At 36.5% G+C, this 24,191-nt stretch overlaps 2 protein-coding genes across 4 annotated transcripts in view; both read right to left on the bottom strand.

Annotated features, from left to right (window-relative positions):
• Nucleotides 1-4,845, bottom strand: part of mfsd12b (major facilitator superfamily domain containing 12b) — an 8,437-nt gene extending 3,592 nt beyond the window's left edge. The window contains exons 1-7 of the mRNA XM_016273055.1: nucleotides 4,380-4,845; nucleotides 3,406-3,616; nucleotides 2,818-2,950; nucleotides 2,275-2,469; nucleotides 2,036-2,128; nucleotides 1,423-1,515; nucleotides 1,174-1,344 (exon numbers count right to left, since the gene is read on the bottom strand). Coding sequence (XP_016128541.1) covers nucleotides 1,174-1,344; nucleotides 1,423-1,515; nucleotides 2,036-2,128; nucleotides 2,275-2,469; nucleotides 2,818-2,950; nucleotides 3,406-3,616; nucleotides 4,380-4,812 — 1,329 coding nt within the window. The 5' untranslated portion in view covers nucleotides 4,813-4,845. The remainder of the gene's footprint in view (nucleotides 1-1,173; nucleotides 1,345-1,422; nucleotides 1,516-2,035; nucleotides 2,129-2,274; nucleotides 2,470-2,817; nucleotides 2,951-3,405; nucleotides 3,617-4,379) is intronic.
• A 2,927-nt stretch (nucleotides 4,846-7,772) lies between these two features.
• Nucleotides 7,773-24,191, bottom strand: part of csnk1g2b (casein kinase 1, gamma 2b) — a 31,375-nt gene continuing 14,956 nt past the window's right edge. For 2 of the 3 annotated variants that reach the window (XM_016273056.1, XM_016273057.1), the window contains 9 exons: nucleotides 15,233-15,381; nucleotides 14,774-15,008; nucleotides 14,396-14,481; nucleotides 13,350-13,434; nucleotides 13,116-13,264; nucleotides 12,883-12,963; nucleotides 10,372-10,473; nucleotides 8,561-8,667; nucleotides 7,773-8,074 (listed from right to left, as the gene is read on the bottom strand). In XM_016273056.1, coding sequence (XP_016128542.1) covers nucleotides 8,020-8,074; nucleotides 8,561-8,667; nucleotides 10,372-10,473; nucleotides 12,883-12,963; nucleotides 13,116-13,264; nucleotides 13,350-13,434; nucleotides 14,396-14,481; nucleotides 14,774-15,008; nucleotides 15,233-15,381 — 1,049 coding nt within the window. In that variant the 3' untranslated portion in view covers nucleotides 7,773-8,019. The remainder of the gene's footprint in view (nucleotides 8,075-8,560; nucleotides 8,668-10,371; nucleotides 10,474-12,882; nucleotides 12,964-13,115; nucleotides 13,265-13,349; nucleotides 13,435-14,395; nucleotides 14,482-14,773; nucleotides 15,009-15,232; nucleotides 15,382-24,191) is intronic. The other variant, XM_016273058.1, reaches the window with a different exon arrangement.

Raw genomic sequence — 24,191 nt, 5'->3', positions numbered from 1 at the left:
CCAGCCAGGGCCCTGACTTAAACCCAATTGAGCATCTCTGGAGAGACCTAAAAATGGCTGTTCACCAACGTTTACCATCCAACCTGACCGAACTGGAGAGGATCTGCAAGGAGGGATGGCAGAGGATCCCCAAATCCAGGTGTGAACAACTTGTTGCATCTTTCCCAAAAAGACTCATGGCTGTATTAGATCAAAAGGGTGCTTCTACTAAATACTGAGCAAAGGGTCTGAATACTTAGGACCATGTGATATTTCAGTTTTTCTTTTTTAATAAATCTGCAAAAATGTCAACAATTCTGTGTTTTTCTGTCAATATGGGGTGCTGTGTGTACATTAATGAGGAAAAAATGGCTGCAATATAACAAAGAGTGAAAAATTTAAGGGGGTCTGAATACTTTCCGTACCCACTGTATATCATGTTTCTAAAATGACACATTTTGCTTAAAGCCAAATCAACCTTAAAAGAATAAATGTACAAGTTGAAAAACTCATCTTGTCTGAATCAGGAGAGAAATATGCACAGATATAGCACCGTTTATAAGTGAAAACGTCCTAAACATTTAATGGTGGATTTGTATCTCGCAAGCATGCAGCTTTTCACGTCACAATAAGATGTTAATTGATGGACTGTAGTTATGTAGATTACTTGTGGATCATTGTGATGTTTTTATCAGCTGTTTGAACTCTCAAACTGACGGCACCCATTCACTGCAGTGGATCCATTGGTGAACAAGTGATGTAATGCTAAATTCTCATTTTTCACTATTCCTTTAAAAAGAGTTCATAAGGGTCATTTGTTGGCTAAATGGGCATTACTGCTTGTGCTGTGCTCACTGCTGCAAAGAAACGCTGGGGAACATTGTGTTCGGTAAAGAGATCATATCTGACGAAACCACATGTGGACAAACACAAAGTTTGTCTGACTGATTTTAGATTTTAAAATTTACGGTCAGAAATGTTTTTGTCATTTTTGCAACCATTTTCAATCGCAGTTTGGGAGCCCTGCATATTTTATTTGAAGTCCATTCGCTCAGGAACTGAATGAGCACATTTTAAAGCTCAGAATGAATAAAAAAGCTGATAACCAACCAATGACTTGCATTAATTGCATCTGATGTGTGCAAAGCCCCTCAAAAATAGGTTTATAAGTTATCACTTGATATCATCACATACTCTTTGATCGCCGATGAGTTTGGCAGTCATGGACAGTGACATGACCAGAATGACAGCAGATCCAGCTCCCAGCAGCACGGCGGCTCCATAAACCCGTGTACCCATGTTTGTGTCCACCAAAACCCAAAAGGAAAATGCCATTATGGGCACAAGGCCTATAAAATAGGCCATCTGCAAAGGCAGAAATTAAATATGAGGTATTTTGAGTCACAGTATGTTGAAGCAGTGAGTGAAACTGTGAAAACCTACAGAGGTGCCGATCCATTTGTTAACAGGCTTCATAACCAGAGAAGACACAAACCCACTGACGTACATGACCAGGGGAACAGCTGCAATGTAGTTCTGCAAAAAAGAGAGGATTTTCTGCTCAGTTTTACATCTGCTTTATTGTGCCAGTTCAATGCTGGAAAAACCAGCTTCACTGTACACATGTGGTATTGTAATTAAAAGTACAAATACACTAAGTTAATATTAGTTTCTTTGTCTAAGTAATGAAAGTCAATGCGCTCCATTGTTCCATTGGATCCGTTTGGCGCTCATTGCATGATCAAAAACATCTTTTGTGTTCCACAGTTATTTTAATGTTATTTACATACCGTTATAGTGTTTATTCATATTTTTAAATGAAATTTTTTAGATATTTAGTTTTCATTTTAGTTTAAGTTTTTATAATTTTGTTATGTGCTTTTGTCATTTTTATTAGGGTTGAGAGATTTATTAATAGTTTTAGAGTAAATGACAATTAGAAATGTTTCTTTTTAGGTGAACTATCCCTTTAATATTCTCATGGTTACTGGATTTTGATGATCCCCCCAAAAAAACTTTGGTTGGATTTTGTATTGGTAAGTGTCATGTTTCTCACCTTTGGAAGTGATAAGGAGTTTGTCAGATACATTGGGATGTATGTTTGGGACAAATTTACAATCAGTCTTGTGCACATATATTGTACTGCTACCTGGAGTAGGAAAAAATATATACCTTTATTGTTTTTCAACAGCATACTGTGAAATATTTCATAATTAGATGGATTTTTACTTGTTTGTAGTGTACACATAAATAAAGCTTTTTGTGTGTGTGTTGATCAGATCTCCATGAGATCACCTGATAGAAGGCAGGCTCAATGAGCCAGTGTTTCCACAGTAGCAGGGGTCCGGAGATTTGGGAAGAGCTGGGGATTGGAGGCTGAGATTTCCCAGTCTCTTCACTCTCCTGAGGCTGGACTCCTTCTTCCTTAGTGCCCAGGTGAAAGATGACGGAGGTAACAGTACCGATGGCCCATATTATGAGTGCCAGATACTGTCACAACAAAGATAAAGCAGATTTTACAAAGAAATTAAATAGTAGATTATATTTCGAAGAATGCTGGTAACCAAACAGTTTCCGTTCCTATTGATTTCCATTATATTTTTTGTCCATACAATGGAAATTAATGGGAACGGAAACTGGTTACCAAAATTCTTCAAAATATCTTCTTTTATTATTTTCAAAAGAAGAAAGTCATACAGGTTTGGAAAGATGAGAATTTTTATTTTGGGGTGGAAAATCTCTTTAACTCATGATTTCTATCAAGCTGAAAACAGACAATCAAAGTACTAAATCTGTCAAACTGATCTCTAAATTGGGTGTATATTTGCATTTACTCACTCTGAATGTGAGAACATCAACCCAGCCCAGACTCTGGGAAATCGATGGGTCTTCTGTATGTTGGGATTGGAAGTGGAACAAGATCCACGCCACAGCATATACCGCAATGTTTGCCACCACTGTAAAAGCATACCTGTTAAGGAAAGCAAACAATTTTATGTATATCAATAACAAAGTTAAATAAGGCCACAAAATGTCTTCCATGAAAGCCAAAGTTTAATTTAAAGTCACATTGAAATATACGTTAGTGGTTATTCTTCCGTATTCTGACATAGATTGAAGTGTAGCAGATTATTGAAAAAGGAAAATGTAGGCAGGAACTTGGTTCTAACTATCGGTTGTTGATTGGATGGGTGCAGACAATAAGAAGAATAAAACAAAAAGATAACATGAATTTAAAAAAATAGCTAGGGTGATTTTTCATTGCATTCCAACTTTAAAATGAGAAAACCATTTTATAGTTGTTTTCCTGTTTATATTTCCAAGACAAAATGTTGCTAATAGTGTCACTGACCTTAAGACCTTAAAGTTTGGCAACATTATTGCTCTACATTGGTTGTTTGACTTGAGGAGGTAGTGATACTGTACCTGTATGATGTTAGTTCCACTTTGGCGTGCTCACATGTGACCAGTTCAGGAATGAGCGACAGATGGGATATCTGGGTAGCAGCCCAGCCGAATTGGAAGATAATGATGAATGGGATGGCATAAATCAGTCCTGTGGTCTGTGGGGTTTTCTCATCACATCCAATGCAGGGATTGAATATGAAGGGAAAGGAGGCAAACACGCTTATTGTTCCTGGGAGGAAATGGACAGTAAACTGAACAGTTAGTGCTGTGTAATAATGACACTCAGGACCATTTTCTGCAGCATGACGTTGGTTGTTTGCATTTGTAGTGCCTGTTACCAAAGTCATTGTGAGAAAAACAAAGATACAAAACAAATACCTTTCTTTAATTTATGGTAAATATATTTCATAAATATTGAAACTGGTAAAGTATTTATAACTATAACCCAACCCTTTGTTGCAGTGGTGCTACTAAGTGACAGCTTAAGGCTAAATTTGCAAACCTGTTTCCCATTCTTACATTTTTATAATTCTTTAGTTTTGTCAGCTTCAAATATTTCCCTATTGATGTATAACGCCAAACACACGAACCACGTACAAAATGTGTAGAAATCAAAATTTAGCTCGAGTTTCTGAAATTTACGATCAATTAATTGGGGAAACACTTCCGTTTTTAAGTTGCAAAGCTTTATTTTGTAGCCTATTCGTGGAAAGTGCATCTGACAGTCCCCTGACTACAGCTGACCAGCTTCCGTCTAATTTCCCCGTTTGCTTTGAATATGAATCTTGAAGTTTGCAGGGATTTTTTAATGGGGTTTCGGCGGAATACCCCTACTACAGATTATTGTAAAGCACCATGGCAACTTGCTTTTATTTTATAACCGTAATCCTATGGAAGTAAAAATTCAAGAAATATATCAGACAAGAATCGATCGAAACAGTCAATTTATTGTAGTTACAAACACAGCTGCAAGTTTGAACTCACACTCTTACCCACTAAATGCCAGGTCTTTCTTTTCCCATACTTCCCACATCCTGGGGTCCGATCGGACTCGTAACCGATGAGCGGAGTGCAGATCCCGTCCGCGATCTGACCGACCAGCAGCAGCGCACCTGCGTTCGTATCCCTGAAACCGAGAACCGAGTGATAATACACCAGTAAATATGTGAACCACATAGACGCGCAGAGGTCGTTGAAGAAATGCCCCACGGCGTACGTCAGGCGCCTGCACACGGGTAAAGTTAGCGGCTGATCGGACATCGTGAATGAAGGAAACGGTAAAGAAAGAGCGACTCTCTTAAGCGCAGCTAGCAATGAGTCAAACGACTGAATAGAACTGAACCCTGAATCCCACTGAAAAGGATCAGAGTGATGCTTAAGTTTAGAAGTAAAAGTGAAATGGTTGCTGCCACTGATTGTTTGCATCCAGCAGTGCCCGTTTTCGGTTTTAATTCTCCATCTCACACCCACGCTATCCAGGGAAAGGGGATGTTACTATGACACGATTTTAATAGACAGCACATGCCCTCTTTTTAAAAGAGGAAAGGACAATCTACCAACGTCAACTTTGACTCTGTAAACGAAAACAGCACATTATCAGAACTTCAATTTAAAGGGAAGTTCTAGCAACCAAAACTTAGCTAGGCTACACACAAAAAAAGAAGTTAACATATATAAATCAAGTGCAAAAATAACTAAATAAAAGCAATAAACCTAAATAATTCAATCAATTTATATATTTCTAATATATTAACCCATAGGTGGTTGCTGGAGCATTGCTAGGCGCGCTTGAGTCAAGTTTTGGCATAAGAAGCGGAGGAATAAGCAATCAAACAACACAAATATGTTTTAGTAAAACAAAATCAATTTTTGTTCTGCGCGTAACCAATAAAAGCTGATAAAGTAAAAACCTTTAGAACTTAATAATATGATTATTTTACAATGGACATCTACAGCTTCAAATGTTTTTGTAGTTTGAAACAGACGGTGTTAGTGTTCCTAAAATAAAAATGCAGAATCTATTAACCCTAATGTGTTAACAGATGACTAAACCAATCGCCTGATAACTATTCTTTTTTTAAACCTCACAAGATCTGATGCACAGATGACTCTGAACATACGGTCATATGACATGTGACAATACCCCAGACATTCATCATAAAGTAATGATTATGTCACATCTAGCATTTAAAATACACCAAGTACTAAATGAGTCTAATACGAATGACCAGCAGGTAAATTAATGAGTCAGCAGCTTATGAATTGCAATTTAATTAAATCCCATTAACTTTTAATTAAATCTTAATTACTTTTGTTTTATACACACACACACACACACACACACACACACACACTATATGGACAAAAGTATTTTGGACACACCTCATAATTATAAAATGTATGTGTTTCAATCAGATCCACTGCCACAGGTATATAAAATTAAGCATGTAGCCTTGCAGTCTGCATTTACAAATATTTGTAAAAGAAATGTGCTGTTCTGAAGAGCTCATCTGTGCTAGATATCTCACGGTCAAATGTAAGTGGTATTATTGAAAAGCAGAATTGTTTAAGAACAGCAGCAACTCAGCTACGAAGCATGAGACCATGTTAAGTCACAGAGTGGGGTCATTGAGTGCTGAGGTGCGTGGTGTGTAAAAGTCGCCAACGCTTTGCTGACTCCATAGCTGCAGAGTTACAAACTTCCACTGGCATTAATATCAGCACAGAAACCCTGTGGAGGAGGCTTTATGGAATGGGTTTCCATGGCCAAGCAGCTGCTTGCAAGCCTCACATCAAGTACAATAGCAAGCATCGAGTGGTGTAAAGCACGCTGCAACTGGACACCGGAGCAGTGGAAACTCACTTTCCTGTTTGGCAGTCTGGTGGGTCTTCCTAACTGCATTGTGCCAATTATTAAGTTTAGTGGAGGAGGGATACTGTTATGGGCTTTTTTTCAGTGGTCGGACTATGCCTCTTACTTTAGTGAAGGGAAATCTTAATGCTTTAGCATACCAAGACATTTTTGAACAATGCTTTGCTTCCAACTTTGTGGGAACAGTTTGGCGAACACCCTTTTCTATTCCAGCATGACTGTGCCCTAAAGCACAATGCAAGATCCATAAAGACATGGTTGGATAAGTTTGGCATGGAAGAAATTGATTGGCCCACACAGAGCCCTGACCTAAACCCCATCCAACACATTTGGGAATGGAGATTGCAAGCCAGGCCTTCTCGTCCAACATAAGTGCCTGACCCCCACAAATGCTCTACCGCAGGGCTGTCCAAACTCGGTCCTGGAGGGCCGGTGTCCTGCAGAGTTTAGCTCCAACCCTAATTAAACACACCTGAACCAGTTAATCAAGCTCTTACTAGGCATAGAAACTTCCAGTCAGGTGTGTTGAGGCAAGTTGGAGCTAAACTCTGCAGGACACCGGCCCTCCAGGACTGAGTTTGGACAGCTCTGCTCTACTGGATGAATGGGCAAAAATTTGCACCCAACTCCATATAATTGTCTATGTATGTAGAATGTGATGTCTTTAAAGTCCCTGTGTGTGTGTATATATACACACACACACACACACACAGGAACTGTCCAAAACATAGATTCTACAACAATAGTCATAACCATCAAACATTTAAAATAAACAATGCAATCACTCAAAAAAATATCAGTGCAGAACACTTGCTTAAATTTGAAACATTTTACTTGGAAAGGCACAAACTATGATTTCCTGGTAAATAAACTTTGATGTGAGAAATAAAACAAGAACATATTTTTCTTCTTTTCCTTAAACGGTCCTTGAACAGATATCAGCCCTGTGCGGGATGCGCTCCCACATAAGTTTATATAGTCTGTCGGTTGTCTCGTCGTTTCATTTCAAGCCCACTTTGTCTTCTTTTTTTCCAAAAGTGCAATAACAACAATGACAAGAGAATAATATCCATTTGTCTCTCCGTCCCCCACAGTACCTGAGGCCAGGAACTGTGCTACAGAGTCCACAATAACAGAAAAAAATTGAAGAATTTATATATTTTTTTAAAAGACAAAAGGACAAAAAGAAAGCATTTCCAGGACACTACAACTGCTTCACAACCCAAGGATTCCTTTAAAAAATAAAAAATAAAAAATTTAAATTACAGGAAGAAAAAAAAGACTCCAGAGTTTGGTTGAGATGAAATGTGTCCTGTTATTTTGTAATTTAGTTGGGGTCGTTCCCAGTGCAGAGGCGACTCCTGCCCTCACGTTTTTAATCACAAATAAGATCTATTTCTAAGAAAACTTAAATCATTTGTTCACTGATGTAACGTCCCCTGATCAACAAACAATAAACATTTCAAACAGCATCTTTTCACACACTGTGGTCTTATATCATCATCTTTCCATCTTGTGTGATTATGTATCTTCATTATTCTCTTTTTTTTTTGTTGGTAGGAACCAGAGTCTGTTGGACAGTCAACATCATTCCTTTGCACTCCATTAAGTGGTGAAGCATCTATGAAAGAAAGTGTGATGGGGACAGAGAGAGATGGAGAGAAAGAGAGAAAGACAGCGAGAGAGAGATCTGTGTATTTGCTTGCATTTCAAACTTAACAGTGACCAGAATGTTTCAAGTTCTTTTCAAAGAGTGCGCTTCACTTGTGCCTCTGAAGAGCTTTCCTCTTTCTTCTCTTAAAAAAACAACAGCACCTAAAAGAAAATCAGAGCAAAATTTACTACAGACAAAAAAATAAAAAAAATGGAAATAATGAGGCATAATGAGGGACATTAAAGCAGTAAAGGGACATTCATATAGCAATTTGCAGAGACAAAATTAGCAATTCATAAATAATTTATTTTCAATTAGAATTTAAGAGCTATAACGATGCAAAGTTGGCATATCCAGCATTGAAACATTTATGCAAACGAGCAGTGACAACCAATGGTAACAAAGATGGCAAAGATGATTTTACAGTGATTAATTGGTCTGTTATGATTCATCTCAACCCACATACAGGGATAATATCAAACTAATAATACAATGAGTGAAAAGGTGTCAGCAATTAATATGCTGCATTACTTTATGTAATTTGTATACAAACACTTTTACACTCAGAATATTATTTTTTTAACAATGAAAACTGATTTGCTATTTTAGGAACACCATTGGGGGACTTCTGGTGATAAAAAACGTACTTTGTGTCATCTGCCACCTCTACTTCAGCGGGTGCAGTGATGGGAGCGTTGGAGTGTCCTGCAGTTGGGTCGTCTGTGTTCAGCTCTCCATTCGTGGAGCTCATGACCTGAAGATCACACAGACAGAAACAATAAAAACATGTCATGCAATCCCAAGAACTGAACTATTTACTTCAGTGTGTGACATTTGAAAGTCACAATTTACACTCTAAAGAAACATATGCATCCTGTAATGGGTCATTAAAAACTGTGAATTGTAAATATTAAAGATATGAGATTCATATGACCAAAAGAGCACACTTCTTTCAAAGTATGTGAATTAATCTAATAAACAAATGTACTGACTGCCATTTCATCAAAATATAAATTGACAGATAAAACACAAAGTACTTCCTAATAAATTTACCACAACCAACTTGTGCAACCACAACACTCATCCTTAAAGATTATACACATATATGGGAAAAGGGAGGAAGCAAAGTATACTGTGAATATGTGATCATTCAAATTAGTCATCTTCTTTTTTTTTTTTAGGTAGAAAATGTGACTACACTGCAACATTCCAGTTATAAAAAAACATTAAAAAAAAAAAGTTTGTTTGGGCCTCTCATATTCAACCCATAAAAAAAAATAATTTTGTAGAACTTGTAACTGGAATCTTTGTGCTGAAGCAGTGTTATGATTATTAATGAAAACAAAATATTTTTTCTTATACACTAATGTTCAAAGGTTTGGGATCGATATGTTGTTGTTTTTTTAAAGAAATTAATATTTTTATTCATCTAGGATTCATTACGTTTACCAAAAGTGAGAGTAAAAGTGTTTATAATGTCACAAAATATTTCAAATTCGAACAAATGCAGTTCTTTTGAATTTTGTATTCATCAAATAACCTTGAAAAAAAAAATGAATATCAGCTTCTACAAAAATATTTAGCAGAACAATGTTTTTTAGCACCAAAATATAATTATAGAATAATTGTAATTGCTTAGTAATGGCTGCTGAAAATTCAGCTTTGCCAAAGGAATACATTTATATGATATTCAATGGGAAAAATAATTGTATTTATTTTAATGTTTCACAATATTACTGTTTTTTTTTTTGATGAAAGACATGCAGCCTTGGTAAGCAAAATGTAAAAAAAAAAAAATTTAAAACCTAAAAAATAAATATATCCCAAACTTTTGAATGTTAGTGCATCACAAAACTGAAAAATTGAAAATAAACCAAAACACATTTTCATGGCTCCAGAACTAATATAAAATCTAAAGTAAAAAAAAGTATTCTACTCTAAATAGATTTGGCAGTAAAACAAAAACAGATAAACTAGAAATCTTTTAAATAACTAAAACCCAAACTAAACACAAAAACTCATTTGTAAAGACAAATTGAAAACAACAGAGAAGTAAAAACTAAATTATAAATTCAAAACTATAATAACCCTGTCCTTAAGATGATTACATTCAAAAGACATAATTATCTGTGTTTGAACCATGGGAAATCATTCCAAAAACCCAACACTAGGTGGCACATGTGTCTTATCAAGTGCCTTTCAAATGCACCACATAAGAGTTTCTCTTTTGAAATCTATCAGCATCCATTAGATCCTATCACACCGTGAGCTGCTCTCCAGCTAAAATGCTTGATGGCTTCTATTTAAAACACATGGTATCTCCAAGGAACGGCACTGCCGCCATCTGTAGTGTGTTCAGAGCCTAAAGGAGCCAAGCTAAGCGTCACAGATGAATGAGTGTGCGAAACAGAGAAAAGCAGCCATGCTCACTCAAAAAAACACCACGAGCAAGCAGTACCTGCACTGAGCCCCCCAGCCTCTCGGCCGTGAGTTGCGACCCCAGAGTCTCCTTATTGGTCACTGGAGTGAGCTGGGACTCACTTCCTTTGGGCTCGGGCGACTGATCGACAGTGGAAGAAGCATTTTGGGCGGAGAAGCATGGAGGGTGGGCGGGGTGAGATGGATGGAGATTTTGAGGTATGATGGGAAGGGGCAGTGGGTGAGTAAACACAAACAAACGAAAAATAAAACATTAAAAAGAAGACATCTCACATGCAGAAGTTTGCTCAATTACTAAGATAAATGTTAGAAGTGAATGACACAAACTAATGGATATAAAGAAAAAAAAACAGCGTGAGAAAAAATAAACAACCCAGCAAACATGCAGAAATATATATATATATATTTTTTATACAAATAATGACATGAACACTACCATTATAACTTTTAACATAGTTTTTTAAAGACATGCAAGTACAAGCAGAGGGGCACATATATGTACAACAATCTTCCACCAGACTTTTAAGCTCATTTTATGCTCTTGTAGCATGAAATGAATGCAGAGATACTCTGGGTTAAACTGGGATTTTTAATAAAACAAGCAAAATTGCAGCTATATGTTAGTGGATGTACATCAGTACACATTTGATATATTTTATTTAAAGATGTCACATGAATGAAGGGTGGCATTCTGTGCTGCACTGAAGAACACTCTCTGTTTGTTAGTGGATGTACAGTGGGTACGGAAAGTATTCAGACCCCCTTAAATTTTTCACTCTTTGTTATATTGCATCCATTTGCTAAAATCATTCAAGTTCATTTTTTTTCCTCATTAATGTACACACAGCACCCCATATTGACAGAAAAACACAGAATTGTTGACATTTTTGCAGATTTATTAAAAAAGAAAAACTGAAATATCACATGGTCCTAAGTATTCAGACCCTTTGCTCAGTATTTAGTAGAAGCACCCTTTTGATCTAATAAAGCCATGAGTCTTTTTGGGAAAGATGCAACAAGTTTTGCACACCTGGATTTGGGGATCCTCTGCCATCCCTCCTTGCAGATCCTCTCCAGTTCTGCCAGGTTGGATGGTAAACGTTGGTGGACAGACATTTTTAGGTCTCTCCAGAGATGCTCAATTGGGTTTAAGTCAGGGCTCTGGCTGGGCCATTCAAGAACAGTCACAGAGTTGTTGTGAAGCCACTCCTTCGTTATTTTAGCTGTGCGCTTAGGGTCATTGTCTTGTTTTAAAATTTAAGGGGGTCTGAATACTTTCCGTACCCACTGTATATTGGGAACAGGGGCACATTTTGGCAACACTTTATTTTGGGATTTCACTGGAACATGGATGAGCCACCAAGAAATGGTGTATGTGCTGGAGTTGCGTAATGACAGCAAGAACACAAAATCCAGACAAAGACAAATTTAAAAACGAGTACACTACCGTCCAAAGGTTCCATAAGTGTTTTTTTTTTTTGAAGCAGAAGAAATGTATACTTTTCTTCAGCAAGGATGCATTAAACTGATCAAAAGTGACAGTAAAGACATGTTACAAAATATTTATATTTCCAAATAAATGCTGTTCTTTTGAACTTTATCAAAGAATCCTGAAAAAAATGCATCTGTTTCCACAAACATATTAAGCTGCACTGATGATAAGAAATGTTTCTTAAGCACCAAATCAGCATATTAGAATGAATTCTGAAGGATCACGTGACTAAAAAAACTATAATAATGGCTGCTGAAAATTCAGCTTTGACATTACAAGAAAAAATTACATTGTAAAATACATTAAAATAGAAAATGTAGAACTAATAATATTTCACAATATTACAGTTTTATTGTATTTTTGAGACTTAGGAAACAAACATTTTTGACTTCTTCCAAAAATATTTAAAAATATTATTGTCAACAAACTTTTGAATCATTATTGAGGAATTCCTGTCTTGTTCACATTGTCATAATCATCAAGATAACAAGATAAAAACAGATGTGGGAACATGATATTCACGGACTTTCACCATATGGCCCTCATCTCCAGTCAGAACATTAATGCCCTACAGAAAAAGTGGAGACAGTGCTGATCCCGCTACTGAACCGAAAGCATTTTGATTCAGCAGCAGAGAACGTTGTCTCTAAGCAACTGGCCACTAAAACAGATTTGTTTACACCAAGCAAGGCACAACTAACCAGCCTTCCATCCCACTAATTAATCACACGAATGATGTTCAAAAACTGCATTGCACAACTGTAACATCACACCAAACTTGAGCAACTCCTCCAACAACTTTTCCTCTGTCATCAATGTGTATGACCAAAAGCATCAGGGCTTATTCTGATTGGTTGCATATCTAAAGAAGAACAGTGGGCGGGAAATACTATATCTGGCTTTGAGTGTGTAAGATACATCCTACACTGCACTGGAGTGAATGAGATGTACACTACGACCACCTAGGGTGAATAAAAAGTGTATAGCGTACTTCCCTTAAGTAGATCCACTCCGAGTTTAACTGTGCACCCAACTCACCTGGTTTTTGGTCTGCGGTTGTGCTTTTTCTCTGCTGCTCGGCTGGGGTGTGTCTGTGGGGATGGGGCCTATAGGTGTAGGCTGTAAAAGACAACAATGATCTCACCATTGAGCATGTCTCTCACACTCATACATTTGGAAATAAACCCAACGTAGCATGACAAAGGCCTTTGACAGTTGAAGTACACAAGAAAAGCATTGAGGAAATATCTGTGGAGGAAACAAACACTCACGAGAGGCTTGCCGACCCAGTCGTACTCGTAATCGAAGACGTAGCCGTTCCTGTCAAAGAGGTCTGTGAAGAGCTTCCTCAAGTAGTCGTAATCTGGTTTCTCAAAAAAGTCCAGTCGTCTCACATATCTCAGATAGGTGGCCATTTCCTCTGAACAGAAAACAGAAATGGAGTTAGTTCAGGGAAACGATTCACACGCTACTGTGCTTGACATAACCGAATGGACGGCACTAACCTGGGAAACTTTCACATAGCACTTCGATCGGCGTAGCTCGCTTGGTGTCCCCAATTTTCTGGTAACGTTCTTTCAGTGTGTCCGCCTGTATGGAAAACACACAAATGGTTTCTCACCAACAAACTCTTCATGAAAGACTAAACCTGGCTGAAATGTAATTAAGCATATGCAACACATAAATCCAGGGCATGATTTTGCCTCTGGCTAGTTTTATTGAATAGGCAATGACTCGCACAACAAAAGAAGATTATTTTACTTTTTTTTTTTTTAACATTGACTTTTTCATTCTCACCCTACTGTCATATGCCTTCCATGTAATCACTTGAAGTGATGAATTAACAATGGGGTGAGAGACAGTACTTCAGCATGCAAGTGCAGAGCTTCTAACACCTGTGTGCGTTCAGAAGCAACCGCTACGGCCATGTGACTCACTGCTCTATGACACATGGCTGAGCAGCTGAAGCACAACACGAGCAGCTGATATCTGCATTTATTGCCATGTCATCACACTTCTCAGTTACACTAGTTCAAAAAATTTGGGGTCAGTAAGACTTTTCTTGAAAGAAATTAATGGGTTTATTTAGCAAGGATGCATTCAAAAGTAACAGCAAAGCCATTTGTAATGTAAAAAAAAATTCTAATAAATGCTGTTCTTTCAAAAACTTTTTAATTCATCAAATAATACTGAAGAGTATCATGAAAAAAAATCAGCAACATCATTTTCAACATTGATAAGAAATGTTTCTTGAGCAGCAAATCAGCATATTAGAATGATACCCAAAGGATCATGTGACACACTTGTGAAAAACTTTTTTCATTTAATATTGATATTGCTTTTATTTTATTTTTGATCAAATAAATGCATCTTTGGTGAACATAAATGGCTTATGTCAAAAACATTTAAAAAAATCTTACCACCCTAACATTTTCAGCAGTATTGTACACGTGCATAGACCTGAGGATTCCTTTATTAATACCACAAAAAGGTTGCAAAGATCAAAACGAAAAGAAATCATTTCAAGAATGGGTAGTAGAAAAGTGCAAACCTTCAAGCCCTGCCAGGGCAAACTGCCTCTCAGGAAGTACATAAACATATGGCCCAGTGCTTCTAGATCATCCCTTCTGCTTTGTTCTGAGGGGGAAGAAAAACAACAACTGTTACACGTCATACTGATGGACACAACAGGTACATTTTCGCTGTAAAGTGAGACTGATATATTTAAAACTACACGATTAAGTGGGTTACATAAATATGAGTCACTCAAGAAAATGAAAGTATGTAATTTAAGGTGGGTTGCTGATTTGATTATTTTTCCCCTTCGTCCAAGAAATCAATAAAAATAAAAAAAATCTAGAAAATTATCATTTTGGAAACACAAGGCTGGTTTTCATAGGAAAATGAAAGGAGAGTATTTAGTGCACACCTTTTCCCAAATGTGTGTTGATACTCATATACCGGGCAGTGCCAGTCAGGCTCTTATGCTCTCGGTATGGGATGTGTTTTTTGGTCTCGGGGTCTATGTATTCTTTGGCAAGGCCGAAGTCAATGATATGAATGGTGTGCTGCCTCTTAGACCCCGGCCGCCCCACCAAAAAATTCTCTGGCTTGACATCTCGATATATCAAGCTCCGCGTATGAACATACTCCATCCGTGTTATCTGAAAAAAAAAAAAAACAAGGAAGATGCTGTTAAGGACATTCTAGACCAAAAACCAAAAAAGGTAAAAAAAATAAAAAATAAAAAAAAATCCAACAAAAACATGCCAGAGCTGAACGATTCCTAGAGATCATTTAGAAAACAGCCAAAAGAAATCCTAAATGTGTAATGAGACAAACCAAAATTGCTGAAAAAAGCTAACAGTCTCTCTGACCAGACGCTTACCAGTTGAATAGCCATCATTAGGACGGTCTTGAGGGAGAATGTGCGGTCGCAGAGGTCAAAAAGGTCCTCCAGACTGGGCCCAAGCAGTTCCAGAACCATAGCATTGTACTTCCCGCAAGGGCCGAAGTAGAAGACCTGAGGAACTCCCTCTGCAAAGACAAAAGACAAAATGATAATTTAACAACCCAGTGAAATGCAAATGCAGAATCTCAAACTCTTGTTTTTGTCCTTTAGAGAAATGGATTTGTACTATGATTTTCTTAACACCACCAAATGTTTAGCATCCTGTTCACAGCCAGTACAGGCCACCGTCTCCGACAGGACCCATAATGACAACACCTTGAACAAAACATTACTAACAAGCCCTTGGAGAGAGAGCACATCATGCAATTAATTAAAACAGCGACTATCTCATGCTCACAGAGTTTACAGAGGGCTGTAAAACAGCTGATCTGTACCACGTACACGGCACGTTCTCCCCCACAGTAAGAACTCAGTGCACAGACAATGGACATGATTCTGAAAGGTAAATGATGGCAGGGCTGAACATCATTCAACAAAACTCTTTTGCTTCCACTGAAACTATATAGCATAGTAAGGGTGGGTAATATACCAAATGAAACTACATAGACTAGTATAAATGTTCTACTGCAATTATGCAAAACAGTGCTTTATGGCGGGGAATGGGCGTTCAATCAAAGAGCAAAAAAAGCTTGTACATTAAAGAAAAAAAGGCTGTGTCCCCTTAGATATTGTTGCTAACACGACTATTATCAACTAAAAGTGAGAAGCCTATATATTTATTTGCTTCGTTTTAAAAAAGCAATGACAAAGACATATTTAAATAAATATAAATATTAAAATTAAAATGAATATTCATGACAGTAGAAATAGGAAGAATGTTCAAATGTGTGAATATATGTATAAATAATTTATAATAATAAAATATATGTTCATATATTATATATACATTCATTCATAATAAAAACATTTATTTTTCTTAAATATTGTGCCATTTTTGCTTGTATCACCCACCCCTAGCACCATAGTACAGCCTAAAGTTACAGACCAAAGCAAATAGTCTGGTGCAAATAGCAGGTGTTGAGCAGAATTACTTTTTTGATGCGTCTTTGAAAAAGCAAGCATTGCTGTGACTCCACAAAACAAGACCTCAAGGACACACAGTTCTTAACTGCTGCCCACTGCCAGTGTTTCCAATTCAATTCCAGGTCGCCTGTGCCAAATCCCATGTGTGTGTGTGTGTTCTTCGGTCCAATGGTCAGATGCAGAGGCGCATGAGACACACTAGGAAAACCCAGCTCCAGGGAGGATTATAGAAGTATTTACCTGATCTGGCAAACATCATTCCCACGGGTGGGGGTGCCCAACACGTGCACACACACACCTGCCTGCTCTTTAGCCAGCCAGATCCGTTTGGAAACCACAACGATGATGGATGTGCCCACGGCAAGAGTGCAGCCAGGAAGCTGACTCAAAGCACCAGATCGGAGGTTTAAACCCAACGCCAACTCGGCAATCAGAAGAAGGAAAATTACAACCATGCGCAGCTGGATCACTTCCTTGAATTGTAAACAAGGCCAATCGCAGGTTTTTAAAAGCGTTTCAAATCATACCGAAAAAATGAAATATTTCAATTATTATATAGGCAGAAAGCATGGTTATGAGAGGAAGCACAGTCCAATTTATCCATGCAGTATGCAAAAAAAGCTGCACAACAGAGAGGAATGTGATGAGCAGTAATTACAGAGGCCACAAAAAGTATTTGGACACCAAGTCACAGCTCTCAATTAGGAATGAACCGATAACATTCCTACTGATACAGAGAATTTGATCTTTTTCTTTTTTATGTTATGGCAGCTATCCGATAAAGAGCTAATGATAGTAATAATCTAAAAATTTAATAAAATAAATGAATAAAATAATTTTACACACTAAAATCTCAAATCAATAAACTAAACATGAAATATTGATAAAATATAATGATAGCAAAAGTAATCTAAAAACATGCAGAAACATCCAACCACAATTAAATATCATTATTAAGCTCATAATTATCAATGTCAACCAATATATAAAAATAAAAATAATAAAACATTTTATGAATAAATTAATGAATAAACATGCATGAATAAATAAATAAATAAATGCATACAAGCATAAACGAATACAAAAACACAAACAAACCAATCAATCGACTAATGGTGTTAGTCATCAGCATATAATTTTTTTAGTCGATGTATGAAATCAGTTCAGTTCATACATTTTTAAACGTGGCTTAAGTGTCCAATCACCTATGTAGGCAGTCTTTGGCTTTATGGATTTTTTCCTGCGGTGCACCGTTGCTCTTTTAACAGCCTCTGTGTAGCGACACTAAAGTTCAACAAGGAGATTTTCTGCCATATCACAACCCCTCTCGCTCACATCACTAACAGAGCCTGAGAGAAAACAACACAACTCATTGTTCATCAAACACATGTCCTCTCAGAGCAGACGCACTGGAATGTCAAAGTTTAGCACACATGCCCAAGCGAAGGCTTGCATATTAAAGATTCAGCATGTAGCCAGAGAACAACAAGGCCCTGATTCCATTAGCGGGACAGTGGAGAAGAATCAGGGGCTGAAACGTGATCGCTCTGGCCAGCAAAGGTCCCAGTGTGATTCAGGAGATGAGAGGGCTTGCGTCATCCGCCCTGCTGCATAAAACATCCACAGCCTGCACTGCAGAGAGTTCCATGACCCTTTTTTCCCCAAATGTCAGAGATTGAACGCAACGATTGAAAAGCCACTAACCAAGTCAAAGTCACCCCATGCAACTCAGCTAAAAATAACTCTAAAGCTTTAATCAGCAGCACAATAGCAATTAAACACAAGCTATTTAAAACAAGCAAGCCACACGGCAGCAGCAAATTCCCCTTCATTGCACTTTAAAATGCCTTGAAATAATTGACAGAGGCATAAAACTGTATGACATTTAAAGTACAAAACTGTTGATGGTGCAAACTGTAGGGCTGAAACGATTCCTCGAGTAACTCGAATACAAAAAAATCATCGAGGCAAATTATGTGCTTAGGAGAATAGTTTAGTCCATTTACTAGGGATGCACTGAATTTTCGGCCGCCGAAAATATATGCCGCGCCGCGCCGCCCAGCAGCGTTCAGGTTTCACTCTCCTCCAGCCGTCATCACTGCGCCGTGTGATGCTCCGTTCAATATTCCACTCTATCAATGTGCATTCTGCTCATTTACCGCTCATGCTCACATGTTATACATGTTTACTTGATATTTCTTTACACAAAATCATAATTTCCATTAATTTCCCACTGGTTTGCGTGATCTGATTAACTCATTATTAACTCATATTACGCGATCATATCTCTATGAATGAATGAATGGCAGAGACGCGCGTTTTCCTTTACCCCACACACACTGAAGCGCGCCTGACGCTCGCGGTGATTTCAGCATCTGCCGTCTCAATGAGGCAGTGTTGATAACTTAGCAATTTTGTTGCTAAGAAATTGAGCAACTTTTCAGACTACCCTAGCAAATTTTTCTTCCAAAAGCACCTAGCAACAAATTTAGCTATTTTTTTTTTATTTATTTGGCAGATTTTAGCAACTTTTGATAAGTGACTCAAACGATAAAAAGGCACAATTTACCATTTAAATTACACAAAAAGAGAAAACCAAAGATGCCTAGCAGTACACACGTTACAGGAATTAAGTTAGCTGCTATATGCAATTGTTTAATAGTAATAATAATAATTGAATACTGTTATTTTTCCATTAATGAGACACTTTGTTAGTAGCTTGATTGTTGATTAGTCATCACAACATCATTTAGCAACTTTTAGCAACAAATCAACCTTCCTTTAGCAACTTCCCCTGAAAATTAGTTAGCAACACTGCAATGAGGTCATAAACACACGAACAACTCCAGAACTGCTCTGAGGGTCACTTCATGAGCGTTTCACCGTTTCATTTGAGTAAAACTAGCTTCATATCATATACACACAGAAATGTAAAGGTATTCACGGCAAATCACTGAATCATTCAATTGATTCGTTCGAACAGCTGAATCATTCAGGAACGAAGTACGTGACTGTCTTTATGAATGGGTAACTGAATCATTGACTCACTAGATTAGTTTAAAAACGCAGTTCATTCATAAACGAATCACCGCTGTGTTTGAATGGAAATGGTTTAGAAAATGGTTTGAATGGAAATGGATCAGCTGTTACTTTTTTTTACTTTTTTTACTATTTTCGTTGATGAAATAGAGCAAAATAAGGCAATTGTGTTGTTGTCAGACAATATAAGTCACTTAATATTAACTTCTTGTTTAAAGAACTGTTGTATTAAATCAATATCACATTTGCAAACTCCCTTAATAATCATTAAAAGCTGTCACTCATCTTAGTTTATCCCGATCTCACAAAACTCCATTATAATCGACGAAGCTCTCTACACTGCACAATGAATCTCTTATTTACACCCCGTCAACACTGTGTTTGTTATAATGAGAGGATAGGTATGTGATACATTACTCAACGCTGCAGAAACATGTACGTATATTAGAACCTTTGAAGCTCCCTCAGCGCAAACACAAATATGCTGATCGGGCCAGTCGCACAGGTGCTCCTGCGAAATGGTCGCACTGTAGAGCCCTGACACAACATTTCTTCCATGTTTTAATTTTAATAGTAAATCCCCTTTGTTTGCCAAAAAGTTAAATTTTCAATAATTTAAAGATAAATGATATTAATGTTTTATGCCTTCATTTGATAATTAGATACACAACACAGCATTTCTGAGGAAAAAGAAAACATTTCATAAGGCTATTTTAAGAATAAATAACAAAACATTAGGTGAGAGAAAATAAAACAACTTTATAACTGTCATTTTCTTTAATCATAGCTATAATTATTATAACACCTAAAATATGTTGAGTGTAAAAAGTGTTTGTTTCAGCCACTTGAAGCGTGGGTACATTGTGTGCACATGATCAGGCTGGTACCACCTCCTCCGCATTTTGAGAAAGGAAAAACCCTATTTGCAGAACTATACATTATTTGGATATTTAGTCAAAAACAACAACAACAACAACAACAACAGTTATGTCTGATTCTGTTGCATAGAACTGAATAAAAATAATACATTGATATTTAATATTAATATATTTTCTGTCCAATTTTCTTTCAATAAAAGTGTGGTTATTTTATTGGCTTGTGTTTTTTTAATTCAGTGTCATTAAAATTTAGTTAAATTAAAAAGTCTTACAAAATTACTTTGTAATAATTATTTATTTCATTAAATAATATAAAGCATTATTCGGTTTTCGACCAAGCACATCCAGAATTCTCGGTTTCAGCCCAGAATTGTCATTTCGGTGCATCCCTACCATTAACTGTAACTACATACAGCGCACTGTGTTTGCAACCACATGCTCCTTTAAAGGATTACACACACACCAGTATGCAGAGAGACATTTAAGAGGGTTTATTCTCCAAATAACTTTAAATTCATGTTGCTGAAAAATATGTTAATAAATGTTAAGTGTATGGACTCTTGTTTTTGTTCCACGTTAGCTTCCTGCCCACTCATTTTTGCCTCTTACAAAAGCCACAAAGCCTTCTAAGAAGACAGTAAAGGCTTATGTCATGCCTGAGCTGTAGTTAGGCTGAAAGTTGAAAGTTAAGATGCACAATGTTTAGGTTTTATTATTATTTTTTTATTACTATTATTCTGATTTATGTCTTAGTTTTTGGTTGTACGGTTTACCTTTTTTAAAGTAATTTGAAATAGATTTGCATATTCTTATATATTTGTATTTGCATTTTGAATGTAATATGGCAATTAAATGCACTAAATGGGTTTAGTTTTCAGTTATTAATATATGCAATTTCAGCAATAAAATTTTTTAATTTTTCTAAAAAGGGAACAAATTACTTGTTCATTTTAAGAGACCCGTCTTATTTTCTCTTTTAATATTGCTCTTTAATAAAGAAAAAGTTATTCTTATCTGATTACTCGATTAATTGATGGAATTTTCTGTAGAATACTCGATTACTAAAATATTCGATAGCTTTAGCCCCAGTGCAAAGCAAAGATGTTATTTATGATAAATGCAGCACTGTGACTAGGGATGTTCATTTTAACCGGTTAACCGTTAACCGACCGTAAGAATTTTTGACCGATTAATACAATCAGTTAAACGGTTTAAAAAGTCATATATAATTTTTTTTTCAGTAATTTATCAAAATATTTCAAAAGGTTTGCTGCATGGTTAAAATACGCTACACGTATAAAAAAAAAAAAGAAGTGTTTTTTAGAAGAAAAAAAACGCAAGTCGAGTATAAGTCGCATTTTATCATTTCATTCAGAAATAGGCCTAATGACGACGTGAAATGTTTACAAACATTATAATAAACACTGTAAACATAGCTAGGCTATTTTAGTTCCCCTCACCCCACAACAAATCCTTTCAATTAACAGTATTTAGAGAAGAACAAGAATTAAAAATATAAGAATCTATAGCTATATAAACGACAAGTTGAAAATTTCATTTAGGTTAAAACGAAACTGAAACCAATGTTGGGTCTCTCATTTGACACAAAATCAAATGTTTCCGTATTCGCGATGTACTTGAATGCCAACATATTATTTATTATGTAGCCTTCTTCACTCGCGTTCCAATATCCACGTAAAACAAAATGTTTTGCATAACATCACGGCGGTACTGTGATAACACTTAACAGCACAGACTTTACTACATATTTGAACTGAGCATATGTTTCCATATGTTTGACTGACTGTATTTTATGATGATAATGAACAGGCTGCATTGTCAAAGTAGCAAAGCTTAACTGTGTGCGCGCATGCGGCGCCGGCACAATCACTTGAATTTTTTCCTTCTAACAGTGGAAGCAACTACTCCTTTCAGTCATAAAGACAATTCGAATTGTAAAAGGTTTGCTTTTATTTGTGTACATTCACAATAAGAACAAATTTTTGTGCTTTTGTAAAATAAGCCTAAAATAAAACAGGATGCCGCTTTCTGCCGTCTGGTTTCCTTTCGCGCAGCACAAAAATTAACCGAAACCCTTCATACTAGGCTACTTGTTGCACAGTTTCTTTTTCATTTTCTTAATTTATTATTTAAGTAAATAATCTATTTCTCATATAGCCCTATTTATTATTATTATTATATTATTATACTAATATATTATATATTATATTATTATATATATAGCCTAGCTTTATGATGTGGTTCACAGACACTTATCCTTTCTAACTTAATTCAATTCTAATTTAAAATAATCTTGTCGGTTAACAATCGGTTAAGGAGCATCGGTTGTCAGTTAGGAAAAATAACCGAAATGAACATCCCTAACTGTGACATCAAATTAGAAAGAGCGTGTGGCAATATGCCCCAGGAATATCCTAACATGACCTGGACTCTTTTTCCAGGGAGGTAGAGAATTAACACTCTTCTTTAGCTGCAGGTTTAAGTGAGCAGAGGTGGCTTAAGATGAGTCTCACAATGGCAGATCCTCTCAAAGGATTCTCTGCTGGGAAAGCTGGAGGCTCTAGTTTGGTTGTCTCCTCTTAGGCTTCATAAAACCTTTAGATCCAGATTTTACAACTGTGAATCACTGGCTCCCGCTGGCTTGCTTTGGAAAGCGATCATGTTCACTTTGAAGTGATGGTTATGCATTACTAGAAGGTCAGGTTGTGTAAGATCCAGTGTCACATTGAAAATCATAGGTTGAGAAACTTAAAGTCTTTGAAACTGCATTCATCTATTAGGGCTGAACATTTTGAGCCTGGTGGTCTTTTGTCCATTCCAGTATACTGTTATGTCCCATGTCATTTAGGTCTTGGATTCAGGGTCAGGATAAATGACACGCATCAGCAAAAATGCATCAGAGAGGGAGAATAACCTAATACTCTCTGAACCACAAGACACATCAGTCCATAAAAGACGAGTAAGAAAAGGAGAAAAGTCAAGGCTTGACATTTTGAGCAATGTAAAATACACCAAAACACCACAAGGGACAGTTAACCCAAAACCAAAAATAATTATTCCTTTAATATACCTCAAAATCTTGTTTATATAAGTTTTATAAAAGGATAAATGTCACAAACATTCAAATAAATACAGGGTTTCTGCAGGTTTCATGAAGGTACATTTATGAAGGCAACACGCATTTTAAGACCAATTATAGAAAATGTAAGGAATAAATTAAAGGGAACATGTTTTCTAAATATAAATACCTAGGGAGAACACAATGAGTTGTATCAGCAACAGTTTAAAAATACTTTTACAAAATTCTAAATATTACAAAATAATTACAATGTCTGAAGATATTTAAATCAACATACATTTATTTGGAAAGCAATATTACATATGATGTTAAGGCTTGTTTACTGAGAAAGTGATGAAAGTTAAGTGAGTTTATGATTAAAACAAGAACAAATATCTGGCAATGTGGTAAGAAAAATCAACTTAATTCAAAAGGATAACAAGTTTTCATACCCAATGGATCTTCTTTTTGCATCTCATATATCTTGATTTAAGGATGTTTAGACATTTGTATTGGAAAAAATCCTGACAAAAACACTGAGGAAAATATTCATTCCTTGCAGTGTGTGCAAGATTTAATGCCTTTACTTTATAAATGTAAGATTTTCTGCTCCGATTTAAGACATTTTATGACCCTTTTAAGACCTGCAGAAACCCTGGAAAAAGTCAAGCAATAAAACATAAATGATTATACTTTCTTTAGCTTTGTGAGAGACCTGGTTCAAAACAGCAGCAGCAACCTAAACACGATAGCCATCCATGTTTATTTTCTCTTTGCGCACTACTGGACATATGGCTTTCTTCTAGAGAGGAATCAGTCACGTGCTGGACATTCGATAATGGCAACCCAGCCGCGA

Source organism: Sinocyclocheilus grahami, unplaced genomic scaffold, assembly GCF_001515645.1.
Source record: "Sinocyclocheilus grahami isolate Dianchi unplaced genomic scaffold, SAMN03320097.WGS_v1.1 scaffold75.1, whole genome shotgun sequence".
NCBI lineage: Eukaryota > Metazoa > Chordata > Actinopteri > Cypriniformes > Cyprinidae > Sinocyclocheilus > Sinocyclocheilus grahami.
Note: the sequence above shows the minus strand (reverse complement) of the source record. Positions and strands in the feature narration are given on the sequence as shown.